Source organism: Acipenser ruthenus, chromosome 9, assembly GCF_902713425.1.
Source record: "Acipenser ruthenus chromosome 9, fAciRut3.2 maternal haplotype, whole genome shotgun sequence".
In the NCBI taxonomy this organism is placed as follows: Eukaryota; Metazoa; Chordata; class Actinopteri; order Acipenseriformes; family Acipenseridae; genus Acipenser; species Acipenser ruthenus.
In genome coordinates, this window is record NC_081197.1 from 40,596,196 (window position 1) to 40,615,351 (window position 19,156).

Here is a 19,156-nt window from a genome sequence, read left to right on the forward strand (position 1 = left end):
TTTGATGCTGGATGAACACTAAAAAAAAACTGCTAACCAATTCCTTGGTTACTGTATATTCAGAGCTCTATAAAGAAACAGTGGAACTGATTAAATGCTTTTACATTGCCCACATCAGTCTGCAGAATTGCAAAAATAAAACAAATAAAAGACAACTTTTCCCTGACGTGGAAGTTCAATTTTTTTTAATAGTCATCATAGTTAACGCTTGCTCCATGCCTATAAGAATAGGGATCGCGAGGTCCAATCGGCGCATTCTCATCATAATGATGCTGATGCCCATAGTAGTCGTGGGGGTTGCGTCCTCGATCCATCCAGTAGGATAAGTCGGTTTCAAACCTCTGCAAAAAGAAGATAAAAGAAATAACAGAACTTGCTTCCCTCCTAGTCATTCATTCACTGGTTGCTTAACCCTTGCACCCCTTTCTCCAATTCAGTGAGAATTCCTTTAAAATGGGAAGGAGATTGATTTCACGGAAGTAAAATGCATTACAAAATACCATTAATTTAATTCAACCCTGCTGCTGCCTTTGCTTGATTTATGATTGTAATTGTGTTTCAAAACAATATTTTAGTGCCACGGTACAAAAGTCCTCACCAGATTCGAGTGGCCAATGAGTGCGCTGCCTTGGTGATTGCTCATGCCCAGGACAACGCTTGACTTCACTCCAGTGTGTTTCATAAATATACAATTGCAGTTGGCTTTCATAAGTAACTTGTTTTTTTATATTAGTTATTAAATCACATATTCAAATGAAGGAAATACCAATATTATCGGAGTTGTTAAGTGTGTATTGATGTGGATATATTTGCTAGTTATTTTAGGTTTGAAAAAAAAAAAAAGAAATCCCCTGTATAGTGTATCCAGAAAAATTAAAGACAAATGTGAATATTTATTATTTGCATTTTAAAGTGATACATTAGCTGTCATTTTACTTTGTTCATCAGCTGGCACACTTTTTTGTCCACACGATGACGTTGCAGAAGTGCTCCTGCAGTCCTTGAACTTAATTAGTTGATGCTGATACTCACCAGTTCATCAAACCCCATGTACATGAACTGCTGAATCCATTGCTGAACATCGGGCTGAGTGCGATCCCACAGTTGCCTCTTGGACCGTTTCGGAGCGTTAAGAAACTCTTTAGCTTTGTCTGGCTCCACTGCAACGGCAAGTTTGGCTTCAGCCACTGGAAGACATTTTGTGACAAAACTAGTAGAGTTTGCAATGATTACGATTGTAGAGTGAGCTTTGAAAAATGTACATTGAAATGATGGGTCCTAGTCACAAAGCTTTTATTAGTGGGTTATTTAAAGAATGGTTTATTTTGGATTACACTTTTCTAGACTGTTGTTAAAGAAGCCAAAAACAGTGTAGAGGAGTTTCATGATCAATGTACCGGCTTTATTTAAACCCGTGGTTCCCAACCCTGGTCCTGGGGACCCCCTGTGTCTGCTGGTTTTCATTCCAACAGAGCTCTCTGTTACTTAACTAGACCCTTAATTTAACTGATAGTTTGCTTAATTAGACCTTTTTAATCGTTGTCAGCTCTTAAACAGTTGCAGAGTTCAAGTCACTTATAAAATGTTATAGCTAACTCGAAATATGCAGCTGTTTAAGAGCTGAACACAATGGAAGGTGTCTTGAAAGATGTTAATCTATTGAATCCTTAATATTACACTCAATTGGTGCAGAAAGGTTGGCAGAGTATTGTGACGAAGAATACATTTTTCTTTTTAACAAAAGTCTGATTAAGTTAATCTATAGTGTCAAGTCCAACAAATGACTGTTATACAAATATAATGTATTACTGTTGGGTAGAGGCTGTCGATCTTTTCAACAGTTGGACCACCTGTTCTCGGGGGGGCTAAGGGGGAGTCTAATAAGATCACAGGACAGTGAAAGTCTTGTTAGCTAAATTGAGACTGGAATGCAGTTATACTTCTACTGTATAATACTTTTTTTACCTTCTCTTTTGTTAATCATTTTCCACAGCTTGTTTCCATTTGAGCCACCTGCAGAAGAACAAGAGCAGGAATGTTTCCAAAGATTACATTTTATAGAAGCCTATTGAAGTTCAGAGAGTAAGAAACAATCCTGATTACTAAGTGTCCCGCATTGCATTATGGGGGGAAATCCAGGGTTTAGCTTAAGACCAAACAGTAAATGTGCAAACTAGCTTAATTTACTGTAGCTGTCGCATTTACATTGTGAACTAGGTCTAAAAGTACAGAGCCTCAGAGAAACATATCCACCCTATTGCACCTACTGTGACATTGATTTCAACTGATGTACAGAGTCGCTGAGTATGGCAATGCATTTATTATTTAAAAAAGGGTTTCACATGCAACAAGATTTTTGTAATAAAACTTAAGTAAGGTTTTATTACAATGTTCCCCATTTAAAGAAAATTCATTTTGTGAAATCAATTTTGTTATCCCAGCCAGCCACAAAGGACATGGAATAATGCAGTTTAAGATGCAGTATATCCCTACATCTTACAGCCATCTGGTCTGATGCAGTCAACATCTGTACATTTTGCATGTTTTTTTTTTTTGTTTAAAGTTGTCTTTTTGTATCGTTCTGTGTTCTCACTTCCTCAGTGAATTTGACCTGAATCAGACTGTGTGCTCCACAATGCGGAGCACCTTGAACTCCCTGTTGTACTGCCTTGCACCAGCAGGTGATCATTAGAGTACTGTGGACTAACACTGCCTGTGAAATACAGCTCAGTGACATTTACAAATACTACCTTCTTTCAAGTTCAGTGGTACTTGTACTGTAGATGGTAAAGATTATAAAAATAGAAAAAAAAAATCAAACATACATTTTTCATCTGTACTGTAAATATGTTTTGGTTTTTATTTACCTTGTATAACACAGTACAATAATGTTTTGTTTTTTTTAAGTAAACTTTTATTTTAATTTTTTTTTATAAATTGTAGCTGCCAGTTGTCAGTAAATCCTTGAATATTCTTTACTTTGAAGCCCTGCTTTGTTCTTATTTTTAATTATTTAAATGTATCATCTGATGATTTTAAAAAAATAAATAAATAAATTCTTACCCCATCTTGCTCATCTCATTAGAGATTAGATCCTCATTAAGTAAGTTTAACCTTGCAGGCAAAAAATACAATTTCAAAGACTACAAACATTTATTCTAAAGCCTAAAACAGAAGGATTGATACCAATTTCTTTTTTCTTTGCTGCTGTGTATTTCCTTTCATTATATTGCAATAACATTGATTCCAAAATGCACAATTATTTAACTGTAGTGGTTTTCATTGTGAACTGATATTAGTTACTGGAATTATTATTGAGTGGTAATAGTCTTTGCTTCACGTCTGTAACTGGACAGTTTGTTAATTCTGGAGAGTCACTTGAAGTTTCTACAGCTGCTGTCTGCTTAAAATCTCAGAGCCTTGTGGTAAACAGTCAGAAGATTTTGTTCAAGCTAGCAATGCTGAGACGAGACTTGGCAGAGATAGCAGAGGGATTGTCAATCAGCTTTGTGGCATGTACATTAAAGCCATCGACCTGAGAAACATGTTGATCCTGTCGAGCATTTTAATCTAAGTGTCTAACCCCTAGTTAACAGTAATGTTCTTTACATTAAACATCGATGGACTGGTAGTTATTTTAAAATACCGTGTTGACCCTGATCCTGTATTTTCAACAGATATACTGTACTTCAATGCAAGAAAATGGTCAGATAACTAAAGCATGCCTATTATTACCTGGGAATGTGTAGATGATCAGGACCACAGATACAATCACAAGCGGCAGCCTGAGACGTTGAAAAGCCATGTTCCTGCTGCTACAGGACCCCTCTGTGGAGCCTTAGAACCAAAGGGCAAAACAAGCTTTAAATAAGAGCAAGCAAACAGTGCTGCAGGAAACCTGGTGCTGCTGGAATGCTGGAAACCAGCAACCGCCCCACAGAAATGCTCTTTCATTCAGCACAATATGCAGGCTTGTGTTTTTACATTAATGAAGACGGGCACATTGCTCATTTAATTTGGATTGGCATGAACTGTGCAGCACACAGGAAAGAGCTGTTTGCTGGCCGATAAAGTAAAACACAGAAGTTAAAACAAGTTAGGAATATGACTTTTTATGCACAGGAGGTCCCCATAGAGAAAATGTACTGCTCTTTCACTTCTCAGAGAAATTATCTTCTTTTCATTTTAATCTGATACATGAATCAAATGTTTATCCTAAAAATAGAAGTTACACATTTTAAATGAGATGTATTTCAGAAATGTGAGCAGTAAAAGGGAAACCAATATGAAATACAGAAACCTGCTCTATATATATATATATATATATATATATATATATATATATATATATATATATATATATATATATATACTCAGAAAAAGTATCATATCAACATGTTTATTTTCTCTTTTGAAATCAAGCACTTATTATTTGTGGATATGAACATCTTCAGATATATTTCAGTATATTGTGAAATATGCACTCAAAATGTCATAAAACTGGAAACAATTGAGAAGTTGGGGTATTTTCCTTTCATGTCTTGTTTGTGCAGCTTTTGTTTTTCACACCTCCAGGGTGTTTTCTCTGCATCCCAATTTGCAGTGGCACAACCTTTGCAGGTGTATGGGGATCCCCATCCAGTTTAGAATTGGTTTCTGATATTTTGTATTTGTTTCAATAAGGTTCCAGGAATATTAAGCATGTTCTGAAAGGTATTTTAAATCATCTGTTAGAGCATCCTAATTACAAAAGACTTCTGTTTAAAAAAAATCAAACAAATACATACATTAATAACATGATTATGCAGTCCCATATTATTTAGCAAAAGCATGTCGTATTCCATTTTTATATGTTTTTGCAGCCGATAAGGAATCTCTTAACAAGACAAGCAACCAGGTAAGAAACTCCTTTTTTAAAATCAGACAAATTTAATTAACTAATATAAAAATATACAGACACTTTTGCATTGATGATGCAGGGCTTTAAATCAATGTAGCTGATTACCCAACTTCAAAGTATCTTCTTGGTGCAGGTTTCTATACACAAAGAAATTGGCTTATTTTGAGTTAGACTGGGGCAAACAAAAGTTTCACAAAAAGCTATTATAATTTCTGAATTAAAAAGCCAATTTCTTACTGTTGCTATTAAGACTTCCTTGGGTTATTGTCTGGACAGGAGCACCCCAGCCTTCTGCACATCAGTGTGACATTCCTCTAAGAGAAGAGCCATGTCTGTTCTCTCAGGATATAACCGGAGTGTGCAAACTGTGAAAACCCGTCACTCTTTGCATGAGGAATGTATTTCTTTTGAATGCATGTTTTAAACCTAGAAAAATACTTATTTTCCCCTCTCATTCCTGAAATGAACAAATACACTGACTTTACCTTGATTTGCAGATTTCCTCGTTCCCTTTCAAGTGGTCTGACTGAAGAAGTGTTGGTCTCTCTGCAGGACACGCTTCCACTTATTGGAGTTCCAGCTCTCTTTAATGAAAAAAGATTTAGAAATGACCTAAATGCAAGTTGCCTGCATCCAACTGCTGAGCCAGCACAACTGGATATGAAATCATTGAAAAGGAACCTTTATGAAAATGGAAGGAATCCCAGTCTGTGGTATGGAAACTGTCACAGGAAGAGAGAAACAGCTGCATTTGTGATCTTGCAAACTGTTTGGTTTAATGTCCACTCTGCCGAATAGAAATTCAATTCTGTGTGCTTGATTTGAAGGTTTAATAATCAAGGTTTTTGAGTGACCTTATCCAAGGCAACATTGATTTACAGCAATCACTTGTATATACATATTACCATACATTATATTCATGACTGCTACCCTAATAAGCACTTCTAATTTAACACACATACCATGCAAATGTACAGGAGTAAGATCCAACTTTAAATGCTGTGCACCTACAGTCCCAGTTGTTCTTGTTCCAACATATGTTCTTATAATAATATGGAAAAATATGATTTTGTAACTAGGTATGCACATTGGTGTGATCATTGAGACAAAAGTACAATCTTGCCAATTTAATACAATAGTTATTGTTGGGTGTTTGAAATAGCAGCAAAACTAGTTAGGCAGTTGCAATATTCTGATTGGTACTGGAGTTTATGATAGATTACACTTTTACTACTTTAGCTTTTCATGTATTAATTTTGTATTATTATTTTAAGTGGTAGAGCCAGATAAGGCTTTCTTTTTTATTGAACTACAACCAAGCATTCTCTTAAATGACCTGTTTCAACAACTGACCCCTTATTTCTCTTGTGCATATAGCATATAAAGCAGATTCTGACGCACATCTATAATCAATAACAGATATTTTTTCTGGATGTATTAGCTGTGCTTTCAATTTCCTCCTAATGGCAGTACTTACTTACATTAGAATATTGACTGTACAAGTCCAACAAGCATAAAGCCGTCCTGTAATTACTGTAATTATGTTTTAGAGCAACAACATTCATTGTGTAGGTTTACTTCCCAACTGCATTACAATACCTTTCTTATAATTTTATTCTAGATGATGGCAGCTCCTTACTCAGGGCAATAGTTGAGGACAGTTGGCAGGGTGTCTGGTGTGAGTTTTGCCCCTTCAGCCCTTGTGTTTGCCTTCAGGTCTTTAAGAGTAATTGGGTGGTTGATGTACACAACAGACCTTAAGTGTTCTCATTCAGAAAGTGGTTTAGAAGAAGATCTTACCTACACGCTCCTTCACAGTGAATGTGTCAGTGAGAAATGAAAATAAACAAAAACACAATGATTTTGCCCTGTGGTGTGCAACTTTCCCCCCAGCACTATTATGCATCAGTACTGTATTTGTCAGACGCTCTGGGTATGCTTTAGTAATACTTCCCTTGTTGATTAGCACATACAATAAAAAAACAGTAAAGTTGTTGTTTTTTTCTTAAATGACTTGTTGATTTGAAGAAAAAACCGATAATCAGACAACTAAGCAACCTTTGTTCTGTTGTAAAGTTTATTGTATATTGGCAAGCTCTGTGAGTGGTCTAAACTAAACTTTCATTAACGCACTTTTAACACAGCAGTAATGTACATTTCATTCCTGCAATTTGAATACATACAATAGGACGTGAAACTTGTAGCAATCTTTCATCTTATATAAAGAGTCCATATACAGTAGGGAGCTGCAGGCAGATGTTGACTTGTGCAGCTGGTGACCATATGTTTTCACATCTCTCTGTTGCTGTCTCTCTATTCACTCCTCAGGCTCTGGGACCTCATAGCCCAGTCTGGAGGCAGAAGGGAAATGAGCCCAGAAGGTTCTGGCCAGTTCATCCATCTTCGCATATCCTGCATGGGAGCGAAGCTGCTCCACCCAGGCAAAGAAATCCGAGGCAGAGCCACTCCAGTTCGGCATGCTGCGCTTCTCCCGGCTATCTCCTAGGACAGGGGAGGCAATTTGTACAGCAGTAGTTTTATGCATCATTTAATACAGCATCACTTTTTTTTTTTTTTTATCATATTCAACCTCTATAGCCTCTATAGCCCTGGACTGTTTTCAACTCTACTTTTCCAGTTTTTTTACTGCTTCCCCTAATAACTTTATTATAGTAAAAGCATAGCAAAGTGTAATAAAGTATAGTTAAAGCCCAGAGAGGTATGGTGAAGCATATTAAAATACATGGTAAACTACTGTAAATGCGTAGTATGACCAAGGGAAAAGCATGGGAAAACAGCAAAGATACTGATTTAGCATGGTTTATTTTTAAAAGGGCCCCCACCCCATCACCAATTCCTAAACTTTTAAACATTACACAATATTGTCAAGTGAATGGTAATTGCTACAGTTCTTCTTGTAAGAGGCTGATCCAAACCAGCATCTACAGGACCCTGAAAAGGAATTTCAGTGAGTGGGCTACAAAAAAGAATTCATTGATAGAAGCTATGGTGTGCAGTACAATCTGAAACAAGCCAGCCAAGGAAAACTGAACACCAGAAAACTATACCATGAAGAATGGAACAAGCAGTACCAACAAACAGTACCAAAGCACACAAGACTTGAAATGCATTCAAAGAACCAGCACTGAGGTTATTCTACAGGGTTATACCACACCACTCAAGCTGAATTGGGTCCACAGTATCTATCTATTCATTTTACTCCATGCAAAATTACAAAAGTTTGAACCTTGAGGTAAAAGACCAACACGACACAAAGATGCACTAAATAAAGAAAGAAGAGTTTTTCATCACCTACCAAACAAGAGAATAAGGACGTTTTTAAACATGGAATGCAAGAATTTCACCAACTGTATTGCATTGCCTGCTCTCAAACATACAGCTCCAATGTAGCAGAAATCAATTGCACTTCCACTCTAAGAACAGTGTATATATATATATATATATATATATATATATATATATATATATATATATTTAATTTGCTGTTACCAATATGATATGTAATACATTGGAGAAACAGAAAAAAAAGCTTTTTTGCCAGATTTTCTTAGCATAGGTGTGACAACAACTTCAAACCTAAAGACCTACACCAGTCTTTAAACAGCATGCATCTATTTATGTTTTCTGGCCTGAAAAAGAGAGATTGTTAAAGAAAAGAAAACCACCAAAGACTTACAACCCTATGGAAACAAAGTCATACCATTTTACCAGATCTACCGTACCTAATTTACCTTTCCCACCTATAATTTATAAAACAACAGTAGTTGAGCAGAAACAGGGCATTTTATAAAAGATAATAACAAGCAGTCAGGTGCTGCTCAGCTCTTTGGAAGAGTGAGCTTTGGTTATATTCCCCCTGGGGTTGGTCTGAAAAGTCATGAGTCACTCAGTTCACAAGATACCAGAAATGAAATCCATGAGTGCACCCACTGACCACCGTCATGCACAAAGTGACACGCTTCAGCTAAGATTCTGTATTTTTTTCACAGTACTGACATGCCCAAACCAAAAGGAATTGGCAGAAAGTAGAGATCAGTTAAAATAAATAAATAAATAAATATCTGTCAGCTTGCCATGTGTCAGTTCACTTTGGATGTGCACTTCAGATGTCAGAGCTTGTTGTTTCAGTTATATGTGACAAGACCTTATGCCACTCTGTTCCAGGCCTCTGTTCAAGGCTTGGTGGTCCAGTGGTTAAAGAAAGGGGCTTGTTACTAGGAGGTTCCAGGTTCAATCCCAGCTCAGTCACTGACTCACTGGGTAACCCTGTAGTCTGTCCTTCGGATGAGACGTAAAACCGAGGACCGACTCTGCAGAAGAAGTTGTAATGCACAGTTCACCCCCAAGTCTCCAAGTCATTTTGGATAAATGATTCTTCTAAATGACTAAATAATAATAATAATAAAAGATGTAAAGTGAATAGCATGATCTGGTGGCAGTTTGTGAATGTCAACAGGACTTTTGGTGGCCCACAGCTGACTTAAAAAAATAACATTTCTGTATTTTTTGTTGACAATATGCTCTTCATAGAAAATGATCTGTTGCTGCTGCTGTGCAGCTCTTTTCAGGAGCATTAAGAGTGTGAAATGACCTTGTTCTAACCACTGAGGACAGCTTTCATCCTCAGCTCAAAGTCATGCCATTTTCCCACTGTTCAGATAAAGTTGCCTTGCCAAGTACAAAGCTACAGGAAAATGCCTTTGACAAACATGAAAGAACATTTTGTTAATAATTAACTAACAACAAAGTTGTGTTATACAAATTTCATTTTTCAAGCCAGCAGTATGCCGAATAAAAGATAAATAATAATCTAACAATGCATGCGAGTTAATTAGATATTTAAATACATGCCATTTACCATACCTCCCAAATTATAAATGTTTTTAACCAATATAATTCTCACCTTTGTCATCTTCATTGGTGTCTGCTCCTAAAATTTAAAAGAAAGGAAATAGTAAAAAGAAAAAAAGAAAATGATAAGAATCGAAAATCATGCTAACTGTCATATTAATTTAATGGCTACCCCCAATCTCTCTTTTAATTCTTTCTTCCAAAATGGAATGCCATTGATCCACCCACACTGTATATAAAGCATACTTTTAAAAGCAACATTTTACACTATACCATTCAGCAGTTTGATGCATCCTACACAATGTGGGTGTGTTATTCAGTTTTGCCTTTTATTTTAATGTAGAGTAGTACAGAAAAAGAGTGTGCAGTTTATCTAACAATTAGATGCTTAAGGAACTAAGATGTGTTGATGATATCTCCAGTTATTTGGACCCCAAGGGTCCCAATTACACGGTTCTCTGTTTTGCCAAGAATGCTATTGATACTACAGGTTTCCTTAACTGCACTAGCAACTTTTTAATCACACTGATGTACTGTGATAAGACAAAGCTTTTCACAAAATTCTTCTGAGTGAATGTGAAATGTTGAGGTTGTCATATTGGTAGGTTTTTACTCTAGAATTAATACCATAGCATGACATTTCTGTTTCTGCCCCCCACAGTAACCTACAACCTACACCAGGGTTTGGTTGTATATAGGCTTTTTTCTGATGGTACAGAATTGCAATGCTTTGTGCACCTCTGCAGTGTAAACAGAACGTGTTTGATTGCCAAGCTGCAGGTGGTAAGCAGCAAGCATTGGTTTCCAATGCCACTGAACATGCGACCCACAGCCAAAGGATTGTAGTGTAATCCAGCAGGACAGGATTTACACCATCTTAGTTGAGAGGGTCTGCTACAGCTAGCACTGACTGGGGAATGACAAGAAAGGGAATCCTGAGCTGAGATGAAGGCAAGAGATTTACAAGACAGGTCAACTAGTAGTATCCCCAAGTGTCACGATGCAGCTGAAAACAGCAGCCCAGGATTGAAGGAAGCGATTAAACTGCTTCCCTGTGGAAGCCCAGGTGGCTTTCTCAATAGTTTATTACACAGTGCTGAATCTATAATCCAAATGTCTAACAAAGTATACAAAAGTATGATATTTCAAAGTGAGGCATAGGAATGGGTAATGCGTAATACTTTAATTAAGGGGATTATTATAAGTAGTAGAAGTATTACCTAACAGATGTACATATACAGATTTTCTGCACAACAGTGTACATCCTATGATGATGTCATCAAAAAATAAAAAGCTTTATGATGAACCATAGGTTTAAGTTCTGTTATAGAGGCATGTTTTTTTTTAATTATAAATAGTAAAGCATGTTGTTGATAAATGAGCTGTCTCTTCTTATAAACAGTCTCTCTGAGCACACAGTGTATATGGACATTCTATTGCTGCAGCAGAGATATAAAGAATAATGCATGGGTAGTGTGTGATATAAGTATTTAATGCCCACCCGAGCATCCCATCCCGAGGGTGGGTATTACATTCTCATTTATCACACACTACCCCATGCTGTATGTTTCATAATCTCTGCCACCCAATTATTTTCCTGCCTGAGTTCTAAAGTTCTGTGCTGCTTCTTGTGGAATTCCTTTCAGTCTGACTGGTTGGTTATTGCAGGAAATATCAACTGGATGAGCCCATGATCAGCAAAATATACTAAGCTCTACATAGTATCAGAAACAGGCTAAATCAGTAGGTGTTTATTTTGTATCACAAGTAGATTTGCATGCTGCTTATGATTAGTGTAAATAACAAAATTAGAGTGGACAGGAAATTAAAAGGCTATTTCATACAAACACCGACATGTACATTTGTGTGTAACATCAGGTTACCAGAAATAACAAAAAAAAAATAAAATAAAAAAGGTCATTCAAAATCTATTTTGCGCTCAAAGGATGAAAATGAGCAGTAACACACATACTTGACAATGGTCTGGTACAAGCATGTGTTTCCCTGACAGTTAAATAAGTACAAATAAAGATAACATTTTAGCTAAATTAGTAATTCTTGTTAATGCACCTTTCAAACGAATATCCTCTAAAAAACAATTCACACACTAGGAACCTTGATAAACCATTTGATTTTTTTTTATTGTATTGGTTAAGATTAGGTTTGAACTAGGATGTTCCAGGTAAATCTACCCTTAGCTCGTATAATTTGATAACATGTCATACATACTTCATCTAAGTAATTTAGTGTAACAAAATACATGGTTTCATAGAACCTGATATCTACTGTAGCTAATGTTACTTCAGGTGAGTTATTCCACCATAAATATGACAAAAGTACAGTTCTTCCTACTTCACTATCTCTTATAAAAAGTGACATTTTCTATGCATGTGAATTACTGGAGGGTCTTTAGACAGTGAAGCATAGAACAATTTTCTGTCAACACGAATGAATGAACGAACGAGAGTACTGTAAAAAATAAACAACTCTCAAGGACTTTGATATGCTCTTGGCATCATTCTTTCTTCCTAGATTTGTAATATGAACTTTTCTGTGTTGCGTATGTTTTCTCTTTTCTGTTCTCTTGGTTTTAATGTGGCCCTATTTCTTTAATAAAACAAACAGTCAGCAGTTTGATAGATATTTCCAACCTTTTTAAGAACCTGGATGTAAATCCTGCAATAAAAAAACCAACATAATAAAACTGAAAGCTCGGATTCTCCTTTACTTACTGCTGGCTGTGGGCTCCATATGCCTGCTTTTCAAAGTGACTGAGTAGCTGAGGAAAAAAGAGTGTTAAATCTTCTTCAAAGACCTATACAATCATCGTAGCTGATTAATAGCTGCATTTCCCTTATCTATTTGAATGTAATGACAAACTCATTTAAGAATATGCTGCTGTAAAATTGTATGAACCGTTCCTGGGAGACACAGGTAGAGCTGACAGAAATTGAGCAATTTTTTATCTAATTTCTCTGATGTCTTTTTCCCCAGCCAGGATTATATCTGCTTCAGTCCTAATGAGCCCGTAAGTAAATAGTTCACATACCTATTAAAGATAAAAGGCCAAGGATGAAACAGGAGACCAGGAGAAAAGCACAAAGACGATTCATAGCTTCCCAAAGCCTCTGGTATAATCCTGGCTGAAATGGATCTTCTGTTTCTTCACAGAGCCTGGCTGCTTAGACTATATATATATATTTAAAAAAATAAAAGCCAAGTCAGTTTTTAGTACAGAATGTTTTATGAAAATATATTAATTTAAAAACAACTGTCCTACTGTACCTGATTCAGTGTCCTTCCTTGAATGGGATATGGAACTCTAGTTAAAAGGCCTGAGCGTTAGCATCAAGACCGAGGGTGTTTGCTTTTCACAAGATCACTCTGTATGTCATACCTTGCTGCTTACTTTCCTATTGCATCTCGAGATCTAGCACCGATGTGGCAAAAAAAAAAATCCAAACGGTAAATTTGATGTATTCAGATCATGGGCTTGGTGGAAAATGGAAAAGACCAGCGCTGTACTGTACAGAACCAGAGCTTGTATGGACCACAGACTGGCTTGGAAAGACTGTACCTTTTTTATGACAAGGCTAGACTTTAATTCACCTAGTATGATTGGATGGAACTTGATTAGACATTGAATGTGAGAAATGTAATGGTTTCCTAGGTCTATGAAAGTAGTCCATGTCTCTTCCTTAAAATACACCTAATATGGTTTTCATCAAAGCTCAAAAGCTTTTGTCTACTTGACTTATTGACTCCTTGCATTATTTCCAGTGCAAGCGCTCTCTGGTAGACAAGCCATTCGCTGTCAAGGAGGAGCTAAAGATCTGCTCCAATGAGAAGTAAATGCCATGCGGGCAAGAAGACTGTTACAAGGTCAATCGTTTTATCTGTTGGTACAGATAGGAGGCTGTGTGGTCCAGTGGTTAAAGAAAAGGGCTTATAACCAGGAGGTCCCCGGTTCAAATCCCACCTCAGCCACTGACTCATTGTGTGACCCTGAGCAAGTCACTTAACCTCCTTGTGCTCCGTCTTTCGGGTGAGATGTAATTGTAAGTGACTCTGCAGCTGATGCATAGTTCACACACTCTAGTCTCTGTAAGTCGCCTTGGATAAAGGCGTCTGCTAAATAAACAAATAATAATAATAATAATACAGTATCAATGGTAAAGAAGTTAAAGACCATCTATAACCTCAAAGAGAGTGTGTGATGGTGAAGGCACTACCAAAGTTATTTAACTTAAAATACCTGTAAAGCACATGGTTCTTTCAAAACTGCACATATTAGATACATGAATGGAAGAGCACGGCAAGTGTTATTGATGGAATTGCTTTAGAAACTCTAAAGGCTTAAACTTTATTGTTCAGTGTCATGTTTTCTACGTCATGTCTTAAGAAGTTTAAAGATGGCTCTTAAGTAAAAAAAAAAAAAAAAGCTGATGCACACTAGGAAAAATGATCTAAAAATGAGTACAATTCCACAAGAGAGTCAGCACAGGATTCGATACACATGGTAAATAGATACACATGTGGCAATAGACCAGATCATTTCTGCAAACATACCCTTGAGATGAAATTACTTCCATAGTAAAACTTTCATTTTTGGCCATCAGTTGAAGCCATCGTATGGACCCTTGTGCTTCTCAGATTTTCCATTTGCACAGGCATTAACAGGACCTTGCTCCTGGAGAGGATAAAAGCTGCAGTAACCGATCCACTAGGGCTTCCCGGTGAAAATTAATCTCAGCAGTGGTGCTGGTTTGAATCCCTCTGTGGACATAAGTATTAGAGCCAGAGGACTAAGGTCAATACTGAATAAATCAAATAATTTGCTCTGGCTGATGGTTTGCTTGAGGACCCTGTGTTAATAAAACATATTATCTGTCCCTTAAGCTAGGCTTGTGTTAGAAATAATAACAATAAAAGCATTAATAATTAAAGCATGCCACCAAGCATTAGAAATTACCATACAACTGTCCTAAATTGTGCTTGGAAATCACACTGGTATTCAAGCCTCAGTTTCTATTTCAAGGTCATTCAGTACTTCAGAATGATTTTTCATAAATTATGCTAGCTTCAGTCTTGGGGATAATTAAGTGATAATACACGCAAGCCTGTTTAGGCAGGGCCTTTCATTCCAGTATTGGATCCTTAGGCTGAATGGATGGAAATGGTCCTTTGCACTCTTTGGATGGAAAATATCAGTCCAAAGACAGAAACAGACATTGGATATTTTCTCTTGACCAATGTGTACATTAAAACAGCAGTGAACAATGGCGCATCCCATGTCCCGCTCCACTAATCCAAAGCTGTTTTGGACAGTTCCTTCATCAAGAAACAGATTCAGCCTATTTACAGAGATGTCAATTTCACGTAACCTTTATTTAAATGTCTGGCATGGGATGGGCCCCTGTCCTTTTCATTCTCCTTTATAGGAATGGCAATTGTTTCAGAAGATAGCCAATTGTTCTATGATAGAGGAAGACCACAGACACAAATAATTATGACATCTGGATTGTGTTAATCAATAAAGACCATACCCAAAACACTGAAAACAGGTAAGGAGCAAGCAGTATATACAAGATCATTGCACATGGAGTTTCAACAAGCACAGATAGTGCCCTATTTATTAGAAACCGTTTCATTAGTGTACACTCCATTTACAGTGTTGGGAAGTAACGCATTACTGTAATCTGAATACATGTTTCAGTAATTTGTAACTGCAATAGTTCCTTTTTTCAAGTAGGTAACAGATTACATTTTATGTGAAAAACGAAGTACTTTTAGACACATTTAAAAAAGGGCTAAGTTGTAATGCATAGCATTGAAATCTGAAAGCACTTCAACAGTGCAAGTCAAGTCCTGCATGTCACACGAACACGCTTTCATATCATTTTGATACAAAATGCCATCAGAGGTGGGAAGGAGTGGGTTGGATAGATGAATCTTAAAAGAATATCAAGCAGTAGCCTGACCAAACCAAAAAAAAAATCTCTCTGTTCAAATTTCAACTGTGCCTGAGAAGTAACTATTTGTAACTGTAACTATTTTTTATTCCAAAGTAATAAGTTACTGTAAACTAGTTACAATTTTGTTTAAGTAACTGAAACGGATTAATTTTTTTTATTTTATTTATTTATTTTTTTAAATATCAGCTAACACTGACCATTTATAATATATCATCTTTGTCTTTATTTTTTGTTGTTTATAGAAGGTTAAGCAGTCATTGAACAGCGGTGTAGCGTTACAGTAATAAAGTCAGTAGTTGAGCAATTAAAGTAATGGAGGAAAAACAGCAGTCTCTTTGTGACTGCAAGCCAAAGCATTGCTGTTTATTTCCATTCGTGCTTCACCAATATTTTCCAGCTGTAATCTTGAGACACCCTTTGGCTGATGAGGAAGGACAATCTGTTTTTCTGTGCAACCTTAAGCTGCAATTCTACATGTAAGCGAAACAAAGAATGGTTGACTTTGTCCAGTCTTTTTCTTTGGTGTGTGTTTAAATATGGGATTATTAGCTATTCACAGATACCAATATATATTTAGTAATCTAATAGTTTTAGATTTCTAGAAAATTTATAATAATTAAGGGTTACCACTACAGACAATTATACTGTATATTCAGGGATATCACTTATTAATTTAGTAGGCAAGGTCAGAGTGTAGCAAAATAAGCAAGCCCAACCATCAATGCACAGCACGTATTCATCAGTCAGAATGTTACTTATTGGTTTTTAGTCTATTATTATTAATATTATTATTATTATACTTAACACCTATTAGTATTTATATTGCTTCTGGGTATTACCAAAAATAAATGCAAAAAAGTAACAATCAAAAATGTAAAACACTTCTCATTGGTTAGTGCTCACACTCTCTGTAAAGCACTTCTCATTGGTTAGTGCTCACACTCTCTGTAAAGCACTTCTCATTGGTTAGTTTACAGCAGAACAAGATACGGTTTGAGACTCGTGAAAATGGAAATCAGACGAACATGTTGTTAATTGGAAAGCATCATTTTATTGTGTGGGAGTGCAATTCGCGCTGTGGAACTTTCAGCTGCATATTTGAAATACCCCGGATGTCAATTTTCTCTACACCCCGAGATTATAGTAATTATAGTAAAAAATTATAGTAAAAAAATTCAAATAATAATGTCAGTTTTACACTGTTAAAAAATAAACTGGGCACAGTATTTTTTTTAACCATTATATAATTTACTGTTAGATGTGATAATAGTATTAAGCAGTATATGCTTTTCATGGTCATAAGCGGCCTCCTGTGGTGAGATTTTCCAAAGCAGTCTTTGTCTCCAGAGACTGTTGTACAGTTCACCACAAGAGGGCAACCTTGTACCACCCCGTAGTTAAAGGCCAAGTTTTTTTTCTGCTGGTTAATGCAGTGATATTTCGTTTTTTGTTCTAAGAGTGGGATACTACAGGTAAGAAGATAAGGTTAAATAGGTATAAGATTATGGCAGAAGCAGTGAGCTGTGGAAAAGGCGGCGATTACTGCAAAGAAGATGGTCAGCTACAATTATAAAATAACACGGTTATAGAGCAAGCGATTCTTCACCGTTTTGTATATACTTTTATTTAAATGAAATAACCAGTTAATTAAAGATACGCTTGCAAAGTGACCCCCCCCCCCCCAAACTATCAGATACAACTCAAAAGTTGTATTTATAAAAATCATATCTAACATTTGCATAGCAGAAACATCGTATTTAAATGAAAAAATAAATATAAAAGGCTTTATTTTCAAAATTAGCGCATATGGGGCCATATAGCGCATTGTAGGTTATATTAATAATAAAAGCATGTGTTGTAAGAAGCCGTCAAAATGACTACTTTTGGCGGTACTAGGTAGAAGTGCTCATAACTTTTTTATTTTTGCAATTCTGACTTTCAGAAGTCGTCAGTATATTCAATACATGTATTTAGGAAAAGTCAAGAACAGACAACCGTGGATCTTTAACACACGCAGAGTAATTTAAATTTTAAAAGTGAAAACTGTCAAAATGACTACCCTGGCGGTTCTGCTGTTAAAAAGAATAGTGCAGGTGTTTTTTTTTTTTTTGGCTTCTGCCTGCATGTCCACGAGGTTACTTTTAACATTATAGCAGAGAAGCTGATCAGCTGGTATTTATTTAACTGAAATAACCAGTTAATGAAAGATACATTTCAAAGTCCCACCCAGATTGTTAAACAAACTGTATTCGTGTGACTTGTAAAGCTCATGCATTAAACATATTAGTATTAGTATTGTGTTCTGGTTTAAAAATAAGTGTGTTTTTTTAATTTTTCCTGCTATACAGTTACAACAGCGTTTTTTTTTTAAAAAAAATGATTACAAGACATTTCTATACAGCACGAGATAACGTTATTTTTTTCAAATAATTAGTGTGTTTCAGTATGTCTACCGTTCTGTATATGCCTGCATGTCCACAAGGTTATTTCAAATAAATAAACAACATTAGTGCAGAGATTACAGTCATTTTTCTCATACAGTGAGTGTCTGCGCGCGCGCGTGCTGCTTTTTTCCCCAGCGGTGATGTAATTGCAAACAGTATAAATAATTATATGACGATTTTTAAGCAAACTGTATTCGTGTGACTTGTAAAGCTCTTGTTTTAAATATATTAGTATTACGATTGTGTGGTTTAAAAATAAGTGCGTTTTTTTGTGCCTTTTTATACTGTAGTGAGGCACATACCTGTTATATTTAAAAGACAAAAACATAACGGCAGGCTAGTACATCGCTGCTGCCTGCTTCACGTCTTTACGCACGAGTGTCAGAGAGCGCTGCAGTGGGACAGCCAGAGCGTGATGCGCTTTTGAAGTTCTGCTCGTTGTAGTTTTATTAATTTTTTTTTTTATTTATTTACTAGCTCGACATAACTACAACACGCATGTTTCCCTGTGTTTGCCTGGCTACACTTGTATGTCCACGTGGTTATTTTAAGTAAAGAAATAACATTACAGCAGAACAAGCTGATCCGCTCCTATTATACTAAAATGACAGCTGTTTTGCGGAGGGATTCTCTGTGAATAACCATGCGAGCTTCGTCCTTACAATTGTATTTAATAGAGCAAGCGATTTTGAACAGTTCTGTCTATGGCATTCATTACTTGACAGACACGCTTGCAAAGTCGACCCCCCCCCCCCCCCCCCCGTGCCGCGCTCCTTCCTCCCTCCAAAGCGTCTTTTCAATGGCTTACACGCGCGGCTTTTTTGCAGCAGATTTAGGATTTGTGACTGTTGTAAAAATAATTATATGACGATTTTTAAGCAAACTGTATTCGTGTGACTTGTAAAGCGCATGTATTAAACATATTATTATTACGATTGTGTTGTGGTTTAAAAATACGTGTTTTT

General features: G+C 36.3%; 2 protein-coding genes across 6 annotated transcripts; both read right to left on the reverse strand.

The window, feature by feature from the left end:
• Nucleotides 1-59: 59 nt before the first annotated feature.
• ecrg4a (ECRG4 augurin precursor a) lies at nt 60-5,562 on the reverse strand. Of its 2 annotated transcripts, XM_034009773.3 has the most exons (5): nt 5,386-5,562; nt 3,736-3,837; nt 1,966-2,013; nt 1,033-1,187; nt 60-341 (listed from the first exon to the last, which is right to left on the reverse strand). In XM_034009773.3, exons 2-5 carry the CDS (start codon nt 3,803-3,805, stop codon nt 186-188), a joined length of 429 nt encoding a protein of 142 aa, XP_033865664.1. In that variant the 5' UTR covers nt 3,806-3,837; nt 5,386-5,562; the 3' UTR covers nt 60-185. The 2 variants fall into 2 exon arrangements, with proteins under 2 accessions (XP_033865664.1, XP_033865663.1); XM_034009772.3 differs by lacking the exon at nt 5,386-5,562 and having other exon boundaries at nt 3,736-3,923.
• Nucleotides 5,563-6,959: 1,397 nt separating this feature from the next.
• Nucleotides 6,960-13,186, reverse strand: otos2 (otospiralin 2). Of its 4 annotated transcripts, none has more exons than XM_059029989.1 (5): nt 13,058-13,186; nt 12,822-12,959; nt 9,825-9,851; nt 9,179-9,231; nt 6,960-7,402 (listed from the first exon to the last, which is right to left on the reverse strand). In XM_059029989.1, exons 2-5 carry the CDS (start codon nt 12,883-12,885, stop codon nt 7,214-7,216), a joined length of 333 nt encoding a protein of 110 aa, XP_058885972.1. In that variant the 5' UTR covers nt 12,886-12,959; nt 13,058-13,186; the 3' UTR covers nt 6,960-7,213. The 4 variants fall into 4 exon arrangements, with proteins under 4 accessions (XP_058885972.1, XP_058885973.1, XP_033864349.2 ...); XM_059029990.1 differs by lacking the exon at nt 13,058-13,186 and adding an exon at nt 12,505-12,551 and having other exon boundaries at nt 12,822-13,051; XM_034008458.2 differs by lacking the exon at nt 9,179-9,231 and having other exon boundaries at nt 13,058-13,184.
• Nucleotides 13,187-19,156: the final 5,970 nt, after the last annotated feature.

Excerpts from the sequence above, each read along its gene's own strand:
- ecrg4a (XM_034009773.3), bottom strand. The coding sequence starts at position 3,805 with ATGGCTTTTCAACGTCTCAGGCTGCCGCTTGTGATTGTATCTGTGGTC. Across the intron at positions 1,188-1,965 it reads AATGATTAACAAAAGAGAAG|TGGCTGAAGCCAAACTTGCC; the intron begins GTAAAAAAAGTA and ends AATGTCTTCCAG. Across the intron at positions 342-1,032 it reads ACATGGGGTTTGATGAACTG|AGGTTTGAAACCGACTTATC; the intron begins GTGAGTATCAGC and ends TTCTTTTTGCAG.
- otos2 (XM_059029989.1), bottom strand. The coding sequence starts at position 12,885 with ATGAATCGTCTTTGTGCTTTTCTCCTGGTCTCCTGTTTCATCCTTGGC. Across the intron at positions 9,232-9,824 it reads CACCAATGAAGATGACAAAG|AGTCGGTCCTCGGTTTTACG; the intron begins GTGAGAATTATA and ends CTTCTTCTGCAG. Across the intron at positions 7,403-9,178 it reads ACAGACTACAGGGTTACCCA|GAGATAGCCGGGAGAAGCGC; the intron begins GTGAGTCAGTGA and ends CCCCTGTCCTAG.